Here is a 15,344-nt window from a genome sequence, read left to right as displayed (position 1 = left end):
AAAATACAGCAAGCATATTACTGTATTAGACTTAATAGTACACCTTTTTCAGGAGGATGGTCGTCCTCATAGAAATATGTAATAAGTTCTTTCCCTCACTGATCTGCCAATATGAATCTTCAGTCTTTTAAGCACAGACTCTCAGATTGTTTTGGTACATAAAGATATGTAAATGAAAAAAAAAAAAAGAAGTTATTTCCCCCCATCCAGATTTCACATGGAACATTTCCCTCAGTACATGCATGGTTTTATTCAAGCTCACCCCTTTTGTTTTTGCAAGTGCACAGAGTGCTTATTAGGTTGAATGTGGTAATATATGTGGTATCTGGATTATTTTGTAGGGATATAAGTTATTTTCTAAAGTAATCCATACTATTGACACTACTGTACAATGACATGATGTATTTTATATAGATCTATTATACCTTCCATATTAATGCCTGTACTCAGCTTACAGACTAATCACCTTAACTTCATTCTATACCTGAGATTATAAGTATCTGTCAATTGAAAATAAAAGGGTGGCTTTCATATTACTATATATCTACATTATGTGTTGCATTTGCCTGTATGTTATTAGTAATCTAAATTGTATACATACCATATTTACCACACTGTATACTACAAATTTCAGTTACACTTAGTCACTGTACTCTCATACGAACCTTAGTCAATGTATTCTCATACGAACCTTAGTCACTGTATTTACAGACAAAGGTAGCATGTTAAACTCATACGAACCTTAGTCACTGTATTTACAGACAAAGGTAGCATGTTAAACTCTACGAACCTTAGTCACTGTATTTACAGACAAAGGTAGCATGTTTAACTCATGCAAACCTTAGTCACTGTATTTACAGACAAAGGTAGCATGTTAAACTCATGCGAACCTTAGTCACTGTATTTACAGACAAAGGTAGCATGTTAAACTCTACGAACCTTAGTCACTGTATTTACAGACAAAGGTAGCATGTTAAACTCTACGAACCTTAGTCACTGTATTTACAGACAAAGGTAGTCACTGTATTAACAGACAAATGTAGCATGTTAAACTCATAGAACCTTAGTCACTGTATTAACAGACAAATGTAGCATATTAAACTCATACGAACCTTAGTCACTGTATTTACAGACAAATGTAGCATGTTAAACTCATACAAACCTTAGTCACTGTATTTACAGACAAAGGTAGCATGTTAAACTCATACAAACCTTAGTCACTGTATTTACAGACAAAGGTAGCATGTTAAACTCTACGAACCTTAGTCACTGTATTTACAGACAAAGGAGCATGTTAAACTCATAGAACCTTAGTCACTGTATTTACAGACAAAGGTAGCATGTTAAACTCTACGAACCTTAGTCACTGTATAAACAGACAAAGGTAGCATGTTAAACTCATACAAACCTTAGTCACTGTATTTACAGACAAAGGTAGCATGTTAAACTCTACGAACCTTAGTCACTGTATTAACAGATAAACCTTAGTCACTGTATTTACAGACAAAGGTAGTCACTGTATTTACAGACAAAGGTAGTCACTGTATTTACAGACAATGGTAGTCACTGTATTTACAGACAAAGGTAGTCACTGTATTTACAGACAAAGGTAGCATGTTAAACTCATAGAACCTTAGTCACTGTATTTAAAGACAAAGGTAGCATGTTAAACTCATAGAACCTTAGTCACTGTATTTTCAGACAAAGGAGCATGTTAAACTCATACAAACCTTAGTCACTGTATTTACAGACAAAGAAGCATGTTAAACTCTACGAACCTTAGTCACTGTATTAACAGATAAACCTTAGTCACTGTATTAACAGACAAAGGTAGCATGTTAATTAACTCTCATACAAACCTTAGTCAGTGTACATGTTTTTATAACCTTAAATCGCATGCATTATTTATATGGTAGCATACTGAAGAAGACTCATTATGTAAGTGTAGGTAATGGTAAAGGTGCTATATGTCTGTAGCTCTAATTCAACACAAATCACAGATATACCACAGGCACAAAGGTAATTGGCTTAGAAACCTTAATACATATCTGTGCATGTTGCTTTTTTTGCACCATCCACTAGCTTGATCACTTCCATGTTAAAATCACTGTTAAAGGAAAACATATTGTTTGATAAACAAGGATTCTAAGTCAGAAGGCATTATGCATATTTAATATCATAAAAAATAATACTTTGAAAACTAAAGTAATAACATATATATTGCAGGTTTGTGTTCCAGTACTGATTGTCATGGCAGTGTTGTGGTGTAGTATGGTCAGCCTTAGCCGTCTCTACCTCGGAGTTCACTCGGTACTGGTGAGTTGTCTGCCCTTTAATTCAAGAATGAAGTTTTAGTTGTCTGTTTTTGTCCTGACTTATTCATTACACTGATGCATGGATTTCACATGATTTTTAATGCACTGACGTAGATGTATTTCCAATATTTCAGAGCCGCGGGGGGCGAAATCACAAAAAGAGGGGAATACTAATACAGTGTAGTAGATTCTGATAGTGTATAGTGGAGCCTTTTAGATTAGAATAATCGCAGTTTAACAATAATTTCAAAATCCTTATCAAATAATTTGTGTTAAAATTAACTTGACAAAATTTGATAAACTATAGCGCTTGTCATGCAGTCTCTTCATATCTGCCTATTTTAAGGAATACTGCACATACAATGGTTTTGAAGTAAGTTGGGGAATGAGATTTTCATTAATCATGTGATTGAGCTAATACACCTTTTGAACATCTGGGCCCTGATTAAAAATACAGATCATCAATATAATATTTATTAACATAGTTTATTGATGTTCTGCTTTTTAATTACTGTGCAATGTATACCTGGTAATTTTGCCCCTATTTAATTTTTGAAGATAGAGTGAATTTAGGATGAACATGAAAATTTCAAGCTCAATTGAAGGATTTATAAACCATTATACATAGACCAACTGTAGTTGGATCCAAAACATATTGTCTCACTTTTCAATTGTGTTTTTATTTTATACAATCACAAGCAACACATGTTGTATATTTACATTAGATTTATAAAATAATAGATTGTTTTATTAAAATCTGTGCACATAGAATTAATAAGTACAATGTATATCATATCTTCCACTCTCACTAACACAACATATACATTCTATTTATCTATACAGTGTAACATAGTCATAAGGGACCGATGTGTTACCTAGCAAGTCCTGAGAATATAAATTTAACAGGTTTTATATCTGCTATTACGGCCTTGTAGCCTTTCAGCTGACGAGTGCGTGCTTACAAAAATGTACAGGTAAAATATTGAGTTCTATGAGGCCAGCCAATCAGTGTAGAGAAATCACACAGTAGGCCACACGCCTAGGATTTTACCATGTTGATCAATCTCTACCACTAAAAACAGTCATTACAATTAATAATACTAAGTATAATTTTAAAAATCATTTCATGTTTGAAGATGATGTGATCCAGTTAAAATTCTTCCAGCGCAAAAAGCGGAGCTTTATATAAAACGGCTTTAAACTCTCTCTCCTAATGTTATTTTTGTTGCAAGAAAGTTATTTTTTCAAATAACACATGAATATTGTGTGTACAATTCACATCTATGTCATATATTCATCATTTGTGTTACAGTGTTATATATCTAATTAATCCAATCTCAGGTATAGATGCCTAAAGCTTGAAATATAATTATACAATTAAAGAAACAATTTACATAGGATAAACAAGCACAATTGCTTGAGTGGACTTTAGACCGTGATTTATTAGCATATAACATAATAGTCAAACAGCAAAATAACAATAAATCTGTATAATTTTTTTTTTAGTTTGAACTTACACTATGGTCCTCATGCTAGAGACTATAACTACAAAATAACACAGAAACTAACTACAAATATAAAATTGGGTATGGTTGGGAGGGAATTTAACAGTAAGGAATCGCCTGCTGCTGCCTTGTCAGAGAATTTCTCAAGTGATGAGATGTCAGCTTGGGGGACACCACTTCGGCCTTGGGAGTTCTCCTCCATAAGGGAGTAGACAATTCATTGGTCAGATGCTGGCGTCCTGTGTCGATCCTGCTAACACGACACCTACTGGTCAGTTTGACCAGTCATAACCAAATCTGGGCATACAGATTGCTGACTTGGGAGTACACATTCTGAGAACCTATATGGTTTATAGCTGTAGCCTGATAACACAAAGAAAGCTGACTTCTGTATAATATATATAGGTTAGGTGGTAACCAGTGTTTTGGACTACCTATACAAGTTGTAGATTTTATGCAAATAAAATTGCCTACCAACTGAAGTATTAATAACATATTAATAACTTTTACATAACAAAATAACAAATGATGTAAAATAAATTGAGAGTATCTATTAAACATTTTGCAGTTAAGGGGTGCATATCACCTTAAAAAGTAGCAGTTACCTCCCTTGGACCAGGTGGGGTATAGCTGAGAGCTATATGAACCCTGTAATGCTGATTAAGCATGGTACTGAAAAGCTATGGCAAACAACTCCTTGAGAACATGACTTGGAGGTGTGGCTGACCTGAAGCTCATGGGTACCATAGCTTGGTCGCTCAAATGTCCAGAGTCGGCAAGAGTTTGGAGTTACATCACTTAGGCTTGGTGTTTAACTTACTGTCTTACCCTTGGCCAGATAGAGTTGATGTATGCAGTCCAGCTAACCCTAGGTTCTGGGGTTGGATTGACCGATTTGATTTGTATAGCAGTAGTCTGGCATCATTAATAGTCCATGTTATTATGTTATTACATGGTGTCAGTTTACTGTCATAGGCCCAAAGGAGTATGAGAGACATGGTTTATAAGCATGTGATGATACGCGGACTCCAAAGAGGGAATGTAGGGCATAATTAAGACACCTTATGATGATTATTTTTTTCTTTCCCTGTTAATCCTCTTATATGTATCTAATATTGACGTTTCATCTATGCAAGGAAATGGTGACATGACGTGATTGAATTGTCGATGTGACATCATTGTACTGTTGCCGGTGATTGAATTGTCGATGTGACGTCATTGTACTGTTGCCGTGACGTCATGGTATTGTTGACGTGACAAAATACAGTTGTTGAAAACGTGAAAAGAGCATGTGGAGCTTGTCTTTTCCCTACATTTAAAATACAATCTGCACTTTTCTTAATGAATTTTAATTAATTTTTTTTAAATAACATTTCTACACAAACAGTCAGTCAAACATGATTTAACGCCTCAGAGGTGTAATTAACTTTAGATGTTATTTGTAATGTATTAATCATGTGGAACAAATGTACATCACTGAAACTCACTAATCATGGCTTTATAATAATCTTCAAATTTTTTAATGAAAATTTTGATTTTGATTTACACATACGGTACAATTGAAACTGCATGTTCTCAGTATGTGTATAAAATGTAATGGTTGAAATGCCAAAATAACCCGAAATTATCAGCACAGTGATCGGTATATCATTAGGTCACCTGAGTAAAGCTCAGTGACCTTTTCCGATCCGTCTTACGTCTTTACATGTAGGTCACATATCACATTTTGACTTCTCAACAACTCCTGAACCTTTTTTTTATCAAATTTTGCAGAAACCTTCCTTGGCTAAATGTCTACCAAAATTGTAAATTATATGGCCCCTACTTCCCAGGGGCCTGAAGGGTGGGGCCAAAAGTGGTTAGATTGACTGGTATTTCAAACGTCTTCTTCTCAAAACCCAGATATGGCAGAACGGTGTACTCTTCATGGATGGAAGGTTCTTATGGTGCTTTATCATGGCCACTGGATGCCACATTCCCCCTGGGCAGGGGGTAAAATTATAGTTTTACCCCCGCAACGAAGTTAGGGAGGGTATACTGGAATCAGGTTGTCCGTCCGTCCGTCCGTCCGTCTGCCTGTAGACACATTTTGTCCGGACAACTCCTCCTAAACCGAAGGGCCAATTCCGATGAAACTTCACACAAATATTAATGATCATGTGTAGATGTGCATGCCATTTTATTTTTCTCAAAATTATGGTTGCTATGGCAACTGGTCACTATAAACAGGTTTTCCGATAAGAACCATAACTTTAAGTTTGTCCGGACAACTCCTCCTAAACCGAAGGGCCGATTTAAATGAAACTTCACACAAAAATAGAGGACCATGTGTAGATGTGCATGCCACTTTATTTTTCTCAAAATTATGGTTGCTATGGCAACTGGTCACTATATACAGGTTTTCCGATAAGAACCATAACTTTAAGTTTGTCCGGACAACTCCTCCTAAACCGAAGGGCCGATTTAAATGAAACTTCACACAAAAATAGAGGACCATGTGTAGATGTGCATGCCACTTTATTTTTCTCAAAATTATGGTTGCTATGGCAACTGGTCACTATAAACAGGTTTTCCGATAAGAACCATAACTTTAAGTTTGTCCGGACTGCTCCTCCTAAACTAAATGGCCAATTTCAATGAAACTTCACACAAATATAGAGGACCATGCGCATGCCACTTTCTTTTCTTTCAAAATTATGGTTGCTATGGCAAGTGGTCACTATAAACAGGTTTTCCGATAAGAACCATAATTTTAAGTTTGTCCGGACAACTCCTCCTAAACTAAATGGCCAATTTCAATGAAACTTCATACAAATATAGAGGACCATGTGTAGATGTGCATGCCGCTTTATTTTTCACAAAATAATGGTTGCTATGGCAACTGGTCACTATAAACAGGTTTTCCGATAAGAACCATAACTTTAAGTTTGTCCGGACAACTCCTCCCAAACTGAAGGGCCGATTTCAATGAAACTTCACACAAATATAGAGGACCATGTGTAGACGTGCATACCACTTTTTTTTTCAAAATTATGGTTGCTATGGCAACTGGTCACTATATTACTGGGTTATCTCATTTAGCCTCTAATTAACAGTTCCAATTCACCATTGACTCGTGCAGATTGCGGGGGTATTAGTCAGCCATACTGGCTACAGTTCTAGTTTATATAGGAAACTCACATATTTTAGCTTAAATTGTTTCATTTTCATTGGAAATTGGTTAGCATTTGGTCAGGGCTAATTTTTCTCAATGACATATTACCAGGGAATGTCAAGATCAAAAGCCTTGTTATGGGGGTCAGAAGTAGGTCAAAAATAAAAATCTCAAATTGAGTAATTTTAAAAAATGAAGCAAATTTTTTCCCGCCAAAATTGAAAATTCATCCAAAATTGCAGATAAAAGGTTTCTGCTCATTTATCTGTACACATAAAGGCTTGATGTTTGGCACATCAATAGCATGTTTGGGTGGATTTATTCAAGGTCACAGCCTCACAGGAGTCAAATGATGAAACAATGATTTATTGTCTTATTTTAAAGAATCTGCTCTTATGAAGGTGTGTGCTAAAATCTTATATGACTGCCGTGACATTAATCTTAAAAGTTTATAATGGCCATAATTAAATCAAAAGTATTAATTATATAGAGGTCATGAAAGTATATGATTGGTAGGCGATATCTGTGACATATTCCTTTTTTATTAAGTTTTAATACCAGATCTGGTCTAAAAAAACGTTTCCTCTGGGGTCAGAAGTCACCAAATTTTCAATATTTTCATTAACTCAGCTGGTCCTAAGGACCAATGTGAACTTATGCCATACCCCGGCGTCCGTCCGTCAACAATTGAAAATTTGACTTGTACGTAGCATCATTATGGGATGGGGATTAGAAATAGTAGAAATGGTGAGGCTGACCCTCACCAGGTGAGCAATACAGACCCTCTGTGCCTCTTTTTTTATTGTTTTCTTTTCTTTCATCGATGCATGCAGTATGTAATTCCAATGATAATGACTAGGTGTCTTTAGTTTTTTGGTAACATTTGCCATTAACATGGTATTTAGAATATTTCCTTTGATCTTTTGGAAATGCTGACAATGCAGATGATTCACACTTTTAACTTCTCAAATTTCAGCGGTGAGATTCAGCTCAGACTTGCCTGACTGACTGTTCTTATTCTCGGGTCGGTAGGGAATATTAATCAATGTCATTATAACAGATACCACTATTACTGACTCTTTCTGTTGTAGGATATTCTGGTAGGAATAGTGATGTCCTTGGTAATCATTATCCTGACAACGCCGTATGTGGACGACTTTGATTGGTATCAGCAGACACATCCTTTCGCTCCTTTAGTCATCTTCATCAGTAGTCTGGCCATGTGTACAGTTTTCTATCCGAGCAGCAAAACAGGAGATGTTTATACATATAACACTCGTGGCGACGCAGTACAGATTGTTGCTGTGCTCGCTGGTGTTGGCTTAGGTGCCTGGACCAATCTGCATTTAGGTTTCACCAATGTTGTCAATAACAAAGCAGAAATGCCTTTTGAAGTGGAGCTGCCTACTTTGAAAATAATTGCGATGTCTGTTATGCGTTTTTTTGTTGGTACCGTAATTCTGTTTTCTATGCAATTCATAATAAAGAGTCCCCTTGTTAGGTTTTTTTCGTACATGCTAGGTCTAGAAAAACCTGATAAGAAACACCCTCAAGTGGAAGTTGGGTACAAGTTTGTAATGTTCTACTGCCTTGGTATGGCTATATCTTTCATAATTCCATTTGTTCACTGTATGTTTGGCTTAGATCGACCTGCATTTTACACAGAGGTTGTGTAAAAGTCATAAGCTTGTAAGTTTTGAATGACTGCAATGACATGCTAGACTCATTGAAAATTATTTCCAAATGCAGTATGTTGGGATGTTGTGAAATGTGTGAGGCTAATGTCACGAAAACAAACAATATTGTGATGCCATTGACCTACCAGATTATGTTCTTGCAGAATTTTAATAAAACCAGGAGCTCAGGAAACATATAATCAAAATACACTGTATAAAACAATTTTAAGTTTGTCACCAAGTCAACATGATTTCCTAATGTTTCATCATAATGATACTTTTTCAGCATATGTAATTTAAATTTTTTTTAATTGACCTATATTTCCTTGGCATGTTTTTCATTTGTCAGGAACAGCTTCCTTATATATATGCATGTCTGTATATGTTAGTGGTTAACCATGTCCAACTAAAATGGAACCTTGACCTATTTACCTGATGCAAGTAGTTTGTGATATATACATGTATATATATATTTCTGTGTTGCATTGGCAATTTACAGTGATTCGGTCAGTATATGAATACAGCCCCAGGTATTGCAGGTTAAAACAATGGCCGCCAGTTGCTTTCGGCCTAGAGAGCTTTCGAATGCTAGCATTTAGTTTTTTATAATCCACAACAAAAAAAAAGCTTTACAAGTTATGAGAGTAATATTTAATATAGTCAACACAAAATTATTATAAGCGCCCTTCTTGATCTATACGAAATTATCAATTTATCAATGTCATCATACTAATGCAGGAGCTTGTTTCCGAATTTTCATAACGCAAGACACGAGTCCAGTATTCATAAACAAAATCTTTAAAAAATCAGGAGTATCGACATGGTTTCTAGTTGTATATGTATACTGGATTTTAGTTGTGTGGTATATTCACTGATGTCAAAGGCCTACCTTACAAAATCAAGTCGAAGTTGAAATCGTTTGCTAAGTTAGCGACACTGATGTGACCGGTTTGACTGGAATATCTGTTTCGAACGTAATATCCTTGGATTCGTTTTCACATACTGTTAAGACGACTTTAATTCAGAATTTAAGAGCCGATATTCTTATGAATATGACATAAATCCAGTCGATAGAAACAGAAGTTTTTCCGAGGAATCAAATTTGTCCTGTGCAATACCTGTTCAACGCCGCATCACTCATGTAAAAAATCATTTTATGTGTTTGCTAATAATAACGACATGAGGGACTATATTATTCCTTCTGGAAATTTCGGCTGTTCCAGTATTTGAACTTGTTGACGTCATTGATAGGTAAGCGGCAAATTTAAAAGCGTCATAACCTACAGTAAATTTAAAAAAATATATTTATGAATGTAAATATAAGCATTGAACTGTTGCCAAATGGTAGTATACAGTCGATATGAATACAATTCGAGTGACAGATAAATAGAATGACGCCTGTTATTCTTACCTATGTGCTGTTTTTACACTGATGAGAATGCAGGACACACAGTCTAATATTTTTTTCATTTTTCATTGAGTTTGATTTCGTTTCGTTTCATTTTGCTTTCGTTTCGTACTTTACAGGTACCAAATCACTCTTTGGATTCAATGTTTTCATTCAATACTTAAATAGCGGATGGCACTCCGAAATTCCCATTATTTGTTTCTTGATTAAACTAATTGCTGATATTGAATCTGATTAAAATGCTGTTGCAAGAACACTATACCTAGAATTATGGTGCTTGAATTTTACATGTTTGTGAATGATCTTCAAAATTTTGTTTTATAAGTTAAGTAGGTGTTGATTTACAAATTTCATTTTGTAATCTTCTGTTATTAATTTGTTCTTGTGAATTAAGACTTTGACTTTTGATTTTCGGCCTGGTAAAATTTAGCCTTTAATTTTGTGCATGTAGGTATCAGGTCTTGGAAATATAGGTAATATTCTTGAAAACACTATCAGGTCTTGCATTATAATTTCTAGGACTCCTTTTATGTGAAACAAAATCTGGCTGTGAAGACTTATTGTTTGAATATTCACAAGAAAACCACGAAAGAAATTTTCAAATCAACATAAATTGAAGCCACATTTTTTCCAGCAGAACCTAGGAGTGTGATTAAGCTTTAAATTATGAGTATAATTTGAAGGGCCTTAATTACTTAAAATCATTGAATTTGACACACCAATATTGTATGAACTTTGATACACTTTGTATTACTAGGGTGTCATATTTGCCTTAACCTTTTTTTGTCAAAAGCAATATTGGTAGTTATAGATTTATATATATAATTCTACTAGTGCAAAATTTGGTTCATTTTGTTAGGATGTTTTGAAGCTTGCGAATCTGAGAAACTTAATTTATTTCTTAAGAATAACTAATTTTCAAGAGTGGGTAATATGAATATAAAAAAATTAAAAAGAAAACACAAAAAATGTGGTGAAGTAGCAAACCTCCTTGTGAATCATATTTATTATGGAGTAAAAGTACCTTACATGCAATAATTTCTATCATTACATAAATTTTCTGACATCCAAGTGGACTAATGTCGGGCACAATTTCAAACAGTTTTCATTTCAGTAATAATTACAATAACTTTAGTATGCAAAAACATCACTAACAACCATTTTTGTAGCACCACAAAACAAGATTAAAGATTCCCTCCATACCATCATGGGACCTGTATCTTAACGATAACCCAACAGAGTGATCGTTACCTCCTCTTTCCTTTATGGCACTGACAGAGGGCTAGCCCAAGTTTCCTCTGGCCCTGACACCATGTCTGGTACATGGTGTCAGGGCCAGAGGAAACTCGGGCTAACAGCTGGCATACGTTTCATGGTTTAATGCTATCCCAACATCGTGTTATAGCTGTTTATCTTGATGCATGCTTATATGCATTCACTCTCTTCAATCTGGTGGGCAGTACGGCAGAAGTTTCAGAAGCATCATTGCTCCCTTCTGATAGCTCCCCGTGGCTGAGGCAGCCTTGGTTTCCGGAGATCCTAACGGGTTCCCATGCCATTTGCCCACCATACATCTTGCTGCCATATCGACTATAACAGCATTAAAACCACTGTTCATTGCTTAAATGGATTTGGCCTCCCTGAAGTTTGTTTCTTTCATGGAAGTGTTCCTCATTGCATTGGCTTCAAGTCGTAGGACAAGTGAAATTCATGCTTGTCCTCTCACACATCTTGCCTCCATTGGTCTAGGAATTTTTAGGCTGTATTTTTATGCTGTAACCCTACTCACTGATACTGAAATGAAATTGAGGCTTTCATAGTAAAACCAATTTTCATAAGGTAATATTTATGGACCCCCATCCTTCATTCATCCCCTCAACAACAATTATCCTGGCTGCCCCTTTCGCTCCACAAAGGTTTTGAGGAAGGGAGATCACCCTGTTGCACTATGGTTAAGATACAGGTCACGTGACGGTAGGGAGGGCGGGATTTTTTGATCTTGTTTGTTTGGGCTGCAAAGATGGGTGTAAGTGATGTTTTTTTTTCATACTAAAGTAATGGTAAGTATTGCCTCATGAAAGATATTTGAACTTTCAATGTGATATCAAAATTTATTTTTGAATAAACATAATAATTATATAAGAGCCTATTTTTAAATACAAAAAAAGTAGATAACTTTAAGTCTTTAGGGCTTATCACTATGCATTTTCTCCGGTGATCCTGGTCCGTAGGGAGCCTCTTGTTCACAATTTATTATTTGATACATTTGATACTGATTCATATTACTAGGATGGCAGGACCAAAAAGAACTTGAGTTATCTTGTAATTCTGTTGTCCTGTGACAGCATTACACCCCACAACTTATAAGTTTTTGAAGTGATAAAATAAGTTAAAAGTTATAGTATATGTTTTAAAAGCTTATAAGTCCGTATATATATTCCCTACCCCCTTCCAATTTAGTATTCATTTATTAGATGGTTTAAGATGATTTCGCACCAACATAATGTGGAAATATTTTGTAATTTTTAAAAAATTTATCATGATGTTGACTTGCCTTTTTTCATCAAAACTCCTTTAAAGGTTTTTAAAGGCTTCTAAGTTCATAAGTAAACGTCCCATACCGCTCTTATTTGGTATAATACATGCATTTACATTTTAGGTCTAGGTAAAAAATGACAGTAGAATGTGTGAAATAATTGGATTTTTTCTGAATTTCGAATTACATTTTGTATCTTTGATTTTAGATTTGGGAAATCAGACCTAAATTTGTTAGATTACTTTCAGAATTCGAATAAAGCCCACATCACTGTCTTATGCTTTTGTATCAAATCTATTTGTCATTGGCATTTTAACAAAATCCTATTATTAGTTCATTAAAATTTAGTATAACCATTTTTCAATGGCTGTAAAGGGTGACCAAATGCAATCATTACATTGATTGCATTTGTGTCATTTAATACCGGTAATATTTATTCACATATTGTATTTACACGTTTTGTATATCGATTTAATTCATGTGGTAGCTTATATATTATATCTTGTTTGTAATTCATTGTTATAACAAATTAATGATCAGAGTTGACAGGTAGTGATCGATTCAATAAATATATACTTTTCTAGATTTTTTGATAAAGGGAGCATTATACATGTATCAAATGTCCATGAATGATCTAAGAAATATACCATCCAACCGTCAGTGCCCTGCAGCTTACTGTAAAAACAGATCCAAAGAGTAGTAGCTTGTGGCTATCATACTGTATGGATTTGGAGGCCATGGCCGCGTTCTGCTATTTTCTATGTAGTTATTATGCTTTGTTATTATCAAGTCTATGCTTTATAAGAAAATATATACAATGCCATCAAGCATGTAACAGTTTTACTATAATATTTTTGAAAATGTAATACATGTACATGTAAATTGGTTTTTCAATGATTTTTTTTTCTTTTGTTTTTTTTCGAAAATAATACTTAATGATTAGAACGCCCCTGTTTGGTAAACGCAATAAAAACACCGTTCAATCCCTATTTGATTTTAATTGCAAATAATGATAGCAATTTAAAATAATATTCTTATTAGAACATTAAATAATGTCTCTGGTACAAGAGAATTTCGTCAGTAGGACAGTCTCACAAAAGTAATTGCCCTTTGAACAATTATGCATCTGGTCTTCCTTTGATAACGGTAGCTTATATTCGTAAACTTCTTCATCTACAGCCATATACTGTATATGTGTCCTTATCCAACAATTATGTAAGGATCATTGTCGAGTCTTTGATTATAAAAAATATATAAATGTAGTTGCTTGAAAAAAAAATCTGATAGTATATATGCCTGTGTTTGCTCAGGTATGTCCCTGATTTGCTAAACAAAAAGTGCATATTTTTTGTTTGTTTTCAAAATGTCTGAAATCATTCTGTCTTAATTGATTTACAATCATTCTGTCTTACAGTGATTTACAATCATTCTGTCTTAATTGATTTACAATCATTCTGTCTTAATTGATATACAATCATTCTGTCTTAATTGATATACAATCATTCTGTCTTACAGTGATTTACAATCATTCTGTCTTACGTTGATTCAAAAAGTATTCTTTCTTACTTTGATTCATAAGTATTTCTTTTGTACGTTGATTCACAAATTTATTCTTTCTTATGTTGATTCACAAAATTATTCTTTCCTACTTCGATTCAAAAATCATTCTGTTTGATTCACAAATCATTCTTTCTTTCGTTGATTCACAAATCATTCTTTCTTATGTTTATTCACAAATTTATTCTTTCTTACTTTGATTCACATATCATTCTTTCTTACGTTGATACACAAAATTATTCTTTCTTACTTCGATTCACAAATCATTCTGTTTGATTCACAAATCATTCTTTCTTTCGTTGATTCACAAATCATTCTTTCTTATGTTTATTCACAAATTTATTCTTTCTTACTTTGATTCACATATCATTCTTTCTTACGTTGATACACAAAATTATTCTTTCTTACTTCGATTCACAAATCATTGTTTGATTCACAAATCATTCTTTCTTTCGTTGATTCACAATTCATTCTTTCTTGCGTTTATTCACAAATTTATTCTTTCTTACTTTGATTCACATATCATTCTTTCTTACGTTGATTCACAAAATTATTCTTTCTTACTTCGATTTACAAAATCATTGTTTGATTCACAAATGATTCCTTCTTACGTTGATTAAACAAATCTTTCTTTGTTACGTTCATTCACAAATTTATTCTTTCTTTGATTCACAAATCTTTGTGTCTTACATAGATTATTCATACATTGTTTCACGATTCATGTATTCTTTCTTACGTTGATTCACCAATAAATAATACGTCTGTTTTGGTTCACAAATCATCTACAATTGTGTTCTGATATTGATTAATCTATTCTAGGACGTTGATTTGTTTGAATGTATCCGCAATGGATAAAAAATCTTCAAAATGTTATAAGTGTGAATTTTTTGAAGTTGTGATTTAGTAATAAAACTGTTTTGAGTGACACAAGTCTTTGGAATATCACTTTTTTACTACATGTACATAATACAAAAGAAAGTCTGTGACCGGTACATGTCACAAGGCAGCAACAAATTCTCATGATTCAACTATTTGGCGGCGATACCAGGTTTTCACTTGAACACTTTTTAAGTTCAACATTCAGTTGTCATGTTCGCTTATGTCTTGACACATGTGAATTTCCCATTGAATATTTGTTGGTTTGCACGTGTCCAAATTATCATTATTGAAAAACATAACGTGATAATAATGTG

The 15,344-nt window shown here is 34.1% G+C and overlaps 1 protein-coding gene across 1 annotated transcript in view; it reads left to right on the top strand.

Moving 5' to 3' along the window:
• LOC117343501 (sphingosine-1-phosphate phosphatase 2-like) overlaps nucleotides 1-15,076 on the top strand; it is a 28,784-nt gene extending 13,708 nt beyond the window's left edge. The window contains exons 2-3 of the mRNA XM_033905873.1: nucleotides 2,227-2,316; nucleotides 8,066-15,076. Of these exons, the coding sequence (XP_033761764.1) occupies nucleotides 2,227-2,316; nucleotides 8,066-8,650 (675 nt within the window). The 3' untranslated portion in view covers nucleotides 8,651-15,076. The remainder of the gene's footprint in view (nucleotides 1-2,226; nucleotides 2,317-8,065) is intronic.
• Nucleotides 15,077-15,344: the final 268 nt, after the last annotated feature.

The sequence above is a fragment of the Pecten maximus genome, chromosome 15 (genome assembly GCF_902652985.1).
Source record: "Pecten maximus chromosome 15, xPecMax1.1, whole genome shotgun sequence".
Taxonomy (NCBI): Eukaryota; Metazoa; Mollusca; class Bivalvia; order Pectinida; family Pectinidae; genus Pecten; species Pecten maximus.
Note: the sequence above shows the minus strand (reverse complement) of the source record. Positions and strands in the feature narration are given on the sequence as shown.